Genomic DNA, 11,719 nt, shown 5'->3' with positions numbered 1-11,719 from the left:
TCCCTCGTCTGGTTCTCCAGTTCTGCAGCCGCTCTTAGAGCTCAACACATTGTTATTACCACTCTCTTTCTCACCTTGAGAATTAGGTGGTGTCCCTGGCCCAGGAAAGGATGCCCAGGACTTCCAACGGGTGCTTCTGAGGCCTCACCCAGCTCTGTTTTGAGTTCTCTGGGATGAATGTCAAAAACAACAATCCTGGGATGGGCTAGAGATACCTCTCCTCATTATATAGATGGGAAAATTAAGGCCCGGAGAGAGAGAAAGAGAGAGAGAGAGAGAGAGAGATTTTGTGTGTGTGTGTGTGTGTGTGTGTGTGTGTGTGTGTGTGTGTGTGTGTGTGTGTGTGTGTTTTGAATGGGGGAGTTACACGCAGCCTCAAGCCCTGAAACAGCCTTCCCTGTCAGAACCTGCTGGGCAATCGATCAATTAATCATAATCATTGAGTACTTACTGAGTGCAAAGCACTATACTAAGCACTTGGGAGAGTACAGTACAAAGAGCTAGTAGACATGTTTATGGATCACAAAGAGCTATCAGTTTAGAGTGGGATACAGGCAGTCAAATAAATTACAAATAAATTATAAGGGGCTACGGGGCTGAGTGGGTTAAATATCAACTGCTTAAAAGAGTACAGATCCAAATGTCTGGGAGATGCAGAAGGGAAAGAGAAGAGGGGAAATGAGGTCTGCTCAGCCAAATGTTGAGAGAGAAGACTTTCAACTCTATCTGACCCCAAAGCACTTGATGGGTTTTTCCTTTAAAAATCTCCAAAAGGGATTTCCAAGCTGCCTCATGCATCTGCGAACCATGTCCTCACATAGTTCTAGACTGTGAGCCCACTGTTGGGTAGGGACTGTCTCTATATGTTGCCAACTTGTACTTCCCAAGCGCTTAGTACAGTGCTCTACACACAGTAAGCGCTCAATAAATACGATTGATTGATTGATTTGATGCTTCCCAGAGCAAGAAGCCCGAGCTGAGGAATCTCATTTCCCCACTTTCATTCAACCCTGAGAGTGAGGCTGATTTCTCTAAGAGGCCTTATGGGGACTTCAGACCAGGGCCCTCTGGACCTTGAAGGTCATTTGAAGGGCATCGGAGAGGGCCGTTAAATTGCTTGAATGAAAAGTAGAGGCTCAAGTCTCCGATGACTTGCGATTCCCTACTGCTTCTAGACTGTGAGCCCGTTGTTGGGTAGGGATCGTCTCTATATGTTGCCGACTTGTACTTCCCAAGCGCTTAGGACAGTGCTCTGCCCACAGTAAGCACTCAATAAATATGACTGAATGAATGAATGAATGGGCCACTGCCTGTTTTCCAGGAGGGTCCTGGCAGCCTTAAATGAACGTGGGAAATAACTTTCGCCAGTGCTTAATACGGTGCTCTGCAGGCAGAAAGCGCTCAAAATGTACCGCACATCGATCAGTTGACCCAGAGAGGTCAGCCATTTCACTCATCCCACTGTCAACAATGGTCACGTTCCCGTCTCCGATTTTCTTTGCCGTACGCTCATTGGCTGGGGAGGCAGCCATTGTAACGCATCACAGCCGGGGTGGGGGCAACTGAGGTAACAGGGGGGGGGGTCGGCCCCTTCCCCGCCCCCTCTCCACCCCTGCCCCCCCCCCCCCAAGATCCTATAAGAGAGGGTGCCTCTCGCCTCCAGCCACAACACGAAAGTCTACCACCGAGACAGGTTGGCTGGCTCAACCACATGTTGGCACCCCTCTGCTGATTTGGAAGGCCACAGACCCACCTAAATATGGCAAGATTCAGGCCCAGCCGGAGCCGCAGCCGCAGCCTGTACCGTCGCCGGCGGAGAAGCCGCCGGCAGAGAAGCCGCCGGGGAGGCCGCCAAACTGGGCCCAGGAAGATTACCCGCCGGGGCCGGGGAAGAGGGAAAAGCAGGAGGAGGAGAGGTAGCTAACCCTGAATGGCCTTTTTCCACTTCCCTGGAGAGATTAACCTCCCGGGTCGTGCTCCCACATCCTCCCTTCACATCTGTTCTTCTCTCCCCCAGGTAGACGCAGCATGAGATCCTCTCGCAGAAGCAGAAGGAGGAGAAGAAACTGAGAGCCACTCTCCATGCTCCTGCTCGAGAACACATGCCACCCGAGTCATCCAAGATCCCCTCGACCTTGTCTGCCCAAGATTCAGACCGACCCAGCCCCCAACAATGTGCAGACTGACCGATGACTACCCCGAGGACCAGGAGCCTACTTCTGAACAAATGCCACCTGTGCACAATAAACCTTGAATACTCATTTCTGGCCAAATTACCCTTATGTCCTGGCAGGAGGAAATAGGCGTGAGGGCTGGGGTGGGGGTTGGTGATGAGGAAGGTTGGGGACACGCTAATCAAAAATAAAAAACGAAAATATCTAGGGTTTCTGGTGGGGGAGTGGGGGCAGGGGGGAATAAAGTAAAAACTTTCCCAAGGTAAAAATCAGATAATCGAATGGGTCCTCCACAACTTTGAAGATTTCTCAAAACTTCTGGGCTGCACCATATCAAGTTAGCCAAGTCCTTTCTTGTACAAACTGTTCAGACTTCTTCTCCCACTGGACATCAGGAGACCAGGAATAGGCACCTGCAGCTGCTATTTAACAGTACCAGTCTGGGATGCCCAGTGTGGAAATGTAGAGGGCTAAACAAATTATTTCTCAATTACAGTTCTGGGGAACCTGGGAGAGAGACATCCTGCCTCTTGACACTTCTCAAGCTCAGCAAAGCGGTATGGATTGACAGGACTTTGACCCCAGGCCACAACACTTATGTATATATCTGAAATTTTATTTATATTGATGTCTCTTAATTGATGTCTATCTCCCCACCCCTAGCCTAGACTGTGAGCTCACTGTGGGGAGGGACTGTCATTTTTTATTAATATTGTCACTCTTCATTGCTGTATTGTACTGTCCCAAGCGCTTAGCATATTGTTCTTCACACAGTAAGTGCTCAATAAATAAGATTGAATGAAATGAACGTAGACACCCAGAAAGAAATCCAATCTCCAGCCAAGGCTGGCCCCTGGAAGTGGTGCTGAAGGTTGTTCGCTGCTGTCCCTACCTCAGGCTTCTAACCTGCTTCCGCCTATAGTACACACAGCTGGGTCTTTCTGAAGTGCATCACTCTGCACACATCTCTCTGCTCCTGAAAAATCACTGGTATCAACCCAGTTCCTCCCACATCAAAGATTCCTTGCCATTGGCTTCGAAGGAAGGGGATTGTGTCTCCCAAATGCTTAGCGTAGTGCTCTGCATAGAGCAAGTGCTCAAGAAATACCACTGATGGATTACATCGCACCTCTCTTCCACCTGCTTCTCCCCAGCATGGCCTAGAAGTCCTTCCACCACCAAATCTGCCAGACTATAGCCCTCGTCATCTTTGAAGCCTTCCTTAAAAACCCACCTCCTCCAGGAAGCTTTCCTTGATTAATTCACAACACACAACGCCCCCTGGGTACTTGTATTTATATATTTTATTTCTGAATAGTTCAGTTTCTTCATCCTGATGTGTTGGTATTGTTTCCTGCTTTGTCCTTGTTCTTTCTCCTTTGGTTATCTGCAAATATTTTGTCTGTCTCCCAATCGATCAATGGTATTTATTGAGTGCTTAATTTTTTATGGTACTTGTTAGGTGCTTACTATATGTCAAACACTGTTCTGAACATTTGGGAGAATATAATACAACAGTATTTTTTTGTTTTGGGTTTTTTTATGTCATTTGCTAAGTGCTTACTATGTGCCAGGCCCTGTACTCACCTCTGGGGCAGATAACAAGCTAATCAGATTGGACACAGTCCATGTCCCACATGGGGTTCACAGTTTTAATGCCCGTTTTACAGATGAGGTAATCGAGGCACAGAGAAATTAAGTGACTTGCCCAAGGTCACGAAGCAGACAAGTGGCAGAAATGGGATTAGAACTCTGGTCCTCTGACACAAGGAAATTACAGCCTAGAGGGAGAGGCAGACATTCAAATTATGGATAACAATCAATGGTATTTATTGACCACTTACCTCATACAATGCATTGTACTAAGCACTTGGGAGAGTAATACAACAGAGGTGATAGACATACTCTCTGTCCACAATGAGTTTACAGTCTAGGTAGGGGAGACAGACGTTAATATAATTTATAGATATTGTACATAAGTGCTGTGGGGCTGAGGGTGGGGTAAATAAACAAAGGACTGTCCAATTTAAATTGCTTGTATCCACCCTAGTGCTTAACATAGTACCTGGAACATAGTAAGCACTTAACAAATACCATTATTATTATTATTATTATTATTATTATTAAATGCTCAAAGGGATATTTACATAGGTGCTATGGGAATGGATGGGGTGAATCCCAAGTGTTTAAAGGATATAGATCCAAGCACATAGACCTAACAACGCAGAACAATGGATGGGGGAAGTAACAGAAATGAGGATTAGTCAGCAAAGATCTCTTGGAGGAGGTGGGATTTTAATAAGTTTCTGAAATTTTCCTTATTAAACTGAAAACTTGTTGAGGGCAGGAAACATTTGTTGAGCTTCTGTAGAACCCTCAAATGTTTAATAGTGCCTAATAGTAGATGTTCATTAAATAGTGATGATTTATGGGTCTTGCATTGGTCTCGTCAACCACTCCTGCACACACTGATACAAATCTCCCCCCGACTAGCGTCACCTTCAAATCTGAAGGACAACTATGTGTATATGTATATATATATATATATATATATATATATATATATATATACATGTATATAAATATAGCTCTGTCTCTCATTCTCTTCCATTAGGGAGGGCCTGATGCTCTTGATATGGCCTCAGTATAGGTTTCGTCACGGCCTTAAGATTTTCCCATCTGGCTGGGTGGTGGCCCGCCTCCCTTCTGAGCCAAGAATCATTTTCACTTTGTTTTTGGTTCCCTTTCACCACCTGGGAATGAAAGTCTCAAGGTGGCAGCTGAGGAGGGGCTCCCTGGACAATATTTTTATCTGTGGGTCTGGCCTTGCCCCTCTTCTACCTCACCTCGCTGCTCTCCTAGTACAACCCAGCTTGCACGCTTCACTCCTCTGATGGCAACCTATTCCCTCTACCTCGATCTCATATATCTCGTTGCCAACCTCTCACCCACATCCTGCCTCTGGTCTGGAACGCCCTCCTCCTTCATATAATAATAATAATGATGGCATTTATTAAGCACTTACTACGTGCAAAGCACTGTTCTAAGCGCTGAGCTGGGATTTGAACCCATGACGTCTGACTCCAAAGCCCGTGCTCTTTCCACTGAGCCACGCTGCTTCTCTGACAGACCGTCAAACAGACCGTCACTCCACCCACCTTCAAAACCTTATTGAAGGCACATCTTCTCCAAGAGGCTCAACAAATACTAACCCGTCATTTCCCCTACCTCTTCTCCCTTCTGCATCGCCCTGATTTGCTTCCCTTATTCACCCCTCCCTCAGCCCCCTGGCACTTAGGTACCAATCCATAATTTATTTATGTATATGAACATCTGTTGCCCCCTCTAGACTGTGAGCATGTGAGCAGGGAATGTATCTACCAACTCTCTTGTACTGTACTCTCCTAAGGGCATAGTACAGTGCTCTGTACACAGTGAGTGCTCAATAAATACAATTGAGTGATTGACTGAGGGGAGCTTGAGGAAAGGAAGGGGTGCAGAGGTGAACAATGGTATTTATTGACCACTTACTTCATACAGCACATTGTACTAAGCGGCAGGGACCAGGGTTGTCTGAGGATCATTTCTTCTCTCCATGAAGCCAGGACGAATCCCTCTTCACCACACCAGTAAATGTAATACTAATGATAGTATTAATAGTAATATTCATTAAGCTCTTGCTATGTGCCTGGCAACTTTACTAAGCACCGGGGTGAACAGAAGCAAATCGGGTTGGACACAGTCATTGTCCCTCATGGGGATCACAGTCTTTATCCCCATTAAACAGATGAGGTAACTGAGACCCAGAGAAGTGAAGTGACTTGCCCAAGGTCACTAAGCAAACAAGTGGAAGAACAGGAATTAGAACCCAGGTCCTTCTGACTCTCCCTGCCTGTGCTGTATCCACTAGGTCACACTGCTTCTCAAAGAGGCAAGAGGCCCCATATCGGTTTGATTATGGGACGGGATTGACCGGTTTGGGGGTGTCCCGAGGTGACCCTCGGGTACCGGCCATCTCAAGGTCAAAAGCTATCTCGTGACCATCTGAGCCAGCAGGTGGAACTTGGAAGTGAGGGTGGGATACCGCCCCCACGACCAAATCTGCTAGATTGACAGCCCAAGCTGGGAATACAGAAGGTGTCCCTCACCCCCGTGCCAATCAAATTAGGTATGGAGGAGGCGGGGAGGGCAGAGATTGGATAGACAGAGGCCGGAAGCTGGAATGGCCTAGGGGCACAGGCAATAAATACCTGTCGCTTCTGACCTTCCGGGTCAGAACACCAGGACACGCAGCAGCAGCAGCAGCAGCAGCAGCAGCAGCAGCCCACGTGTCTCTCCCTGCCCAGAAGGCCAGACGCCCGCTCTACAACCAGAACCAACACACTGAGGCAAGGGCCACGGGGTGGGTGAGTGTCTCGTGGGTGGGACCCAGGTATCCCGCTGCTGATGGGAATTATGAGTGGATTCCTCCCATGTAGGGAGAGCACACTGTGAGAGCTAGCCGCCCACCACGTGCGCGGGTAATGTAATGAATTCTTCCCATGTGGGAAAGTAAGTGGATTCTTCCCGAGTGGGAAGTGCTCATGGGTGAGAGTTAACCAACTCACCCACGTGCGATTAACGGATGATTGTGTTCCTCCCGTGTAGGGAAGCTCTAATATTGCTAATTGATTATATTCCTCCCGAAAGGGAAGCTCAATCCATTGCGTCTAAACAATTACATAAATTCAATTCACCTCGCGGAATAAATTTTATATAAAACTTAGGCTTTCCGTCCCCGGCCTCTCTCTCTCTCTCGCCTCGCCGATCACTGAACGAACCCGTCCCCGGACGACGGGTGGCAGGGGGTGATTTATGGATTGTCTCTGGGCAACTAGAGGTATTTGTCTGGCCCACTCCTTAGGCCTCTGGGGCAGAGGCGGTGAAAGGTCACAAGTGGAGACAATAAAAGATATGAAGTTACGTGGACATACGGGAATTTTCATCTGGCACTTGGATCCTATCCATTAGGGTGATGAGGTCATATAAATGTTGATTCTAATGCGACACTGCCCTTTTTTCACCCTCCTGGGGGAACAGTGGCATCACAGTTTGCTCTGAATCACTTTGGGGTTTTGTACCAGAGTCTCCTCCCCCTGAGGCTCAGTGGCTTACATCACTTTGAATCAGCCTAGGGGATTCAAAAAGCCCCAGAGAAAACAAGCCCAATAAAACGTCACAAGTAGGTTGATTGACTTCAGCAGCAGAATGCTCAAAACTGTAAACTCTACACTGTAAGCTCCTTGAGAGCAGGAGATTGTGCCTACCAAGTAATAATAATAATTGTGGTATTTGTTGAGTGCTTACTATGTGCCAGGCACTGTACTAAGCGCTGGGGTGGATACAAGCAAATCGGGTTGGACACAGTCCCTGTCCCACATGGGGCTCACAGTCTCATTCCCCATTTTACAGATGAGATAACCTAGGCACAGAAAAGCGAAGTGACTTTTCCAAGGTCACACAGCAGGCAAGTGGCAGAGCCAGGATTAGAATCTATGACCTTTTTACTTCTAGGCATGTGCTCTATCCACTACGCCTCACACCTCTTGTAGTATACTCTCCCAAGCGCTTAGCACAGTGCTCTGCATACAGTAAGCGCTCCATAAATGTGACTGAGTGACTGATTGATTGACCATAGCCAAAGAAATGGTCAGAGACAGACTCAGCAGGAGCAAGGGCAAATTCAAGGCTCCCCAGACAGAAGAAGAGTGAAAGTGGGGTGGAAGGGTAGGAAAAACCAAAGGACGAGAGGATGAGAAGAAGTAGTGTGGCCTAATAATAATAATTATGGTATTTGTTAAGCATTTACTATGTGTCAGACACTGTACTAAGTGCTGGGGTGGACACAAGCAGATCGGGTTGGACACAGTCCCTGTCCCACATGGGGCTCACAGTCTCAATCCTCATTTTACAGATGAGGTAACTGAGTCCCAGAGAAGTGAGTGACTTGCCCAAGGTAACTCAGCAGACAAGGGTGGGAGCTAGCTGCCTCACCACATGCAAACAAATCATAAGTGTATTCTTCCTGGGTGGGACCTGGGTGTTTTTGCTGTAAATAAATAATAAATAATAATGATGGTATTTGTTAAGCACTTACTACGTGCAAAACACTGTTCTAAGTGCTGGGGGAATACAAGGTGATCAGGTTGTCCCATGTGGGGCTCACGATCTTAATCCCCATTTTACATATGAGGTAACTCAGGTACAAAGAAGTTAAATGACTTGCCCAAAGTCACACAGATGGTAAGTGGTGGAGCCAGGATTAGAACCCATGACCTCTGACTCCCAAGCCTGTGCTCTTTCCACTGAGCCACACTGCTTCTACTATGTGCGAGTAACACATAAGTATATTCCTCCCCATAGGGAAGCTCTAATATCATTAAATAATTCAATTTGCTGCATTTAAAATAATTAAATAATTCAATTTGCCACATCGAAAATGATGAAATAATTCAATTCACCTCACAGAATAAATTTTGTATCAAACTCAGGCTTTTTCTCTCTCTCTCTCTCTCTCTCTCTCTTTCTCCATGCCGATTCCTGAATGAACCCATCTCCGGGCAATGGGTGGCACTCCTCCAGAGAAGAGCAGAAAACCATAAAATGTGGGTTAGCAAAGTAATGGTCCTCTAGCCTGGAAGCTCACTGTGGGCAGGGAACGTGTCTACCAACTGTTTTATTGTACTTTCCCAAGCACTCAGTACAGATGACTCTACTCAATAAATACCACTGGATAATTGATTATGATCCCTCTGGTAGTAATAGTATCTTTTTTAAAATAGTAAAAGCATTTAATAAGAGTTTACAGTGTGCAGAGCACTCTTCTAAGCAGTGGGAGATATTACACAGTTGGGATTTAGATATGGTCATTCATTCATTCAATCGTATGTATTGAGCGCTTACTGTGTGCAGAGCACTGTACTAAGCGCTTCAGGGCTGGGGGGCTCACAATTCTAAGTAAAAGATATTTCTGGGTGAAGCCTTCACTTCTTAAGGTTTACTGAAGCCATATAAACCATCACTGAAACTAAGAAATGTAGATAGTGAAGAAATTGGGATGAGTTCAATGTTTTTGCCATGGGATTTTCCGATGTTTCCTTGGCATTAATGGTTATACTTTCAAATGCGGGAAACTTGCAACGGTCCTAGTTCATGTTTCTGATAATGATTATAATAATAATTGTGGTATCTTTTAAGCACTTACTATGTGCCAGGCACTGTACTAAGTGCTGGGGTGGATACAAGCAAATTGGGTTGGATACAGTTTTTAGGCATGGCTCCAAGATATCAACTAAAATTTCAGCAAATTAGCCCTCCTGTAGGAAGCATTTCTGAACTTTGTCATAACCATCAGCAAATTACTTTTTTATTAATAACATTTATCATGTTTATTGAGTGCTTACTGTGTGCTGAGCACTGTACTAAGCACTTGTTGGGGGTACAATATAGTAGAGTTTGTAGACACATTCCCTGTCCACAATGAGCTTACAGTCTAGTCCCTGACCTGGGCAGGAAGATACTTAAGGGAACTGCAGGGAAATTGACCTCTTTAATCTCCATCCTCCTGGCTAAAGATGTCCATCTAACACTCCTAAATGTCCCTTCTAGTAATTCATTAGGGGTTGCTCTCTCATCCAAACTTTCCCACTCCAAATGGTCTTTAAACCTACATGAGAAATGAAACCAAACTAAAAACAAATCTGATGCCAAGCTTATCATTAAACTGGGTAAACCCCTCGTAGCCTGCCCTGGAGCTTGCCAACTGCCCCTGGGGTTATTCATAATAATAATAAAGTAATAATAATGGTACTTGTTAACCACTTACTATGTGCCAAGCGCTGTTGTAAACCCTAGAGTAGATACAAATTAATCAGGCTGGACACAGTACTTGTCCTACATGGGGCTCACACTCTTAATCCCTATTTTACAGATGAAGTAATGGAGGCCCAAAGAAGGCCCAAGGTCACCCAGCAGACATGTGGCAGAGCTGAGATTTGAACCCAGGTTCTCCTGACCCCGATGGTTTAACCACTAAGCCATGCTGCTTCCCAGCAGGGTTGTGGAGGAGATTCTACAGATAGGTTAGCTGTTTTCACTTTGTAACTAGCATTTCCGCGGGATTGTTTTGGGAATCCCATCCTGGCACCAGGTTCATACAACGGGCACCGGGGAGCCATTTCTTCCCAAATAAGGATCTATTGTTGCCTCATGGGCCTGCCCCAGGCCCTCCCTTTGATCATCACAATAGCCTCTCCTTCTCTGTATCTATATATCCTGATGCAGGAGCCGGTTTCCTCCCACTGCCACCCTGCACAGGAAAGGGGACACAGACAACCACTGCCCAGCCTCATCCGCAAAGATGCAGACATCTGCTGCTGTCCAGTCACCCAACCAGAGCATATCTAGGCAGCTCAACCCCAGCCAAAGCCAAAGCCAAGGCCGGAGCCGGAGCCAGGACCAGAGCCAAAGTCAGGGCCAGAGCCAGGACCAGATCCAGAGCCAGGATCAGAGCCAAAGCCAGAGCCAGGATCAGAGTCAGAACCAGGACCAGAATCCTCTGATTGTACTCAGAGAGCACAACCAGGCAGAGCAGCTCCAATCCACTCAAGATTCTAGGACTGTATATCGCTCCCAACCCAGAAGCATTCCCAGAAAGAGGAAGAGCCCCAGGAAAAGGAAGAGGGGCAAGGCCAAGAAGGGGAGCCCAGCCTTCGGAAAGAAAAAGCGCACAGGTATTGTCAACCTCCCCAATCCCACAAAATATTCTTCCCTTGGGCTCTGAACCCAAACTCCCTGTTACAGGCAGTTGCTAGGAATTCTATCCTGCTCTTTTCTCACTTCTGCTACCTGCTTTAATGCAGTATTCTAGGGAGCCCTCCTCACATCCCCCAGCTTTTAGACCATTTCAGAGTCACCCCGGTATTTAAGCAAAGACTGCAGAGTGAAGGCAGTTTCTCTAACTGGAGAGTTTGTCGTCAGCTCAATGGGGCGGAGGGCAAGTGACAGGAGCAAGTTTCCATTCCCACCTAGAGGTTGGGTGGAATTGCTTTCATACATATTTGGCTCCTTTGCTTCATCAGACCCCCACAACACACACATTCCAGAACCTTCCTCTGCGATAAAAACAGCTTACACGTTCCTTTGTTTCTTCCACAGTGAGGAGACGCAAATGAGGGCTCTGGAAATCTGTTCCTGAATGGGATGATGCCTGGAGAAGATGCCACAACCAGGAACCTAACACCATGCAATTGCCTTCTCCAGTCTGCCTGAGGGAAAAGGGAAAATAAAGATCTTGTTGGGAGATGCATGTTATGTGGTTCATGGGTCTTGAAATCAAAGGGGAAGCTTTGACGAGAGGTGGACAGGGCTACCAGTTGTAGGCATAAAACTGCAGGGATCGAAGTCAGTGAAAGCGAGGCTGGATTGGGAACTAGTGGGGTCTCAAGAGACCCCTCGCCGTAAGCGTACCCCCTCCCTTCAAATCTCCCAGACCACAGTTCTCCCCA

General features: G+C 46.7%; 1 protein-coding gene and 1 long non-coding RNA gene across 2 annotated transcripts; both read left to right on the top strand.

Annotated features, from left to right (window-relative positions):
* Positions 1–1,655: 1,655 nt before the first annotated feature.
* Positions 1,656–2,261, top strand: LOC119942705. Its single transcript, XR_005455392.1, has 2 exons — positions 1,656–1,916; positions 2,018–2,261. It is a non-coding gene; the product is annotated as an uncharacterized LOC119942705 (long non-coding RNA).
* An 8,247-nt stretch (positions 2,262–10,508) lies between these two features.
* LOC119942704 (DNA-directed RNA polymerase V subunit 1-like) lies at positions 10,509–11,514 on the top strand. The gene is made up of 2 exons (XM_038763605.1): positions 10,509–10,945; positions 11,370–11,514. The coding sequence occupies exons 1-2, from the start codon at positions 10,573–10,575 to the stop codon at positions 11,384–11,386; spliced, it is 390 nt and encodes a 129-aa protein (XP_038619533.1). The 5' UTR covers positions 10,509–10,572; the 3' UTR covers positions 11,387–11,514.
* The last annotated feature ends 205 nt before the right edge of the window (positions 11,515–11,719 follow it).

The sequence above is a fragment of the Tachyglossus aculeatus genome, chromosome 21 (genome assembly GCF_015852505.1).
Source record: "Tachyglossus aculeatus isolate mTacAcu1 chromosome 21, mTacAcu1.pri, whole genome shotgun sequence".
NCBI lineage: Eukaryota > Metazoa > Chordata > Mammalia > Monotremata > Tachyglossidae > Tachyglossus > Tachyglossus aculeatus.
The sequence above is the reverse complement of the archived record's forward strand: the minus strand, read 5'-3'. Positions and strand labels throughout refer to the sequence as shown.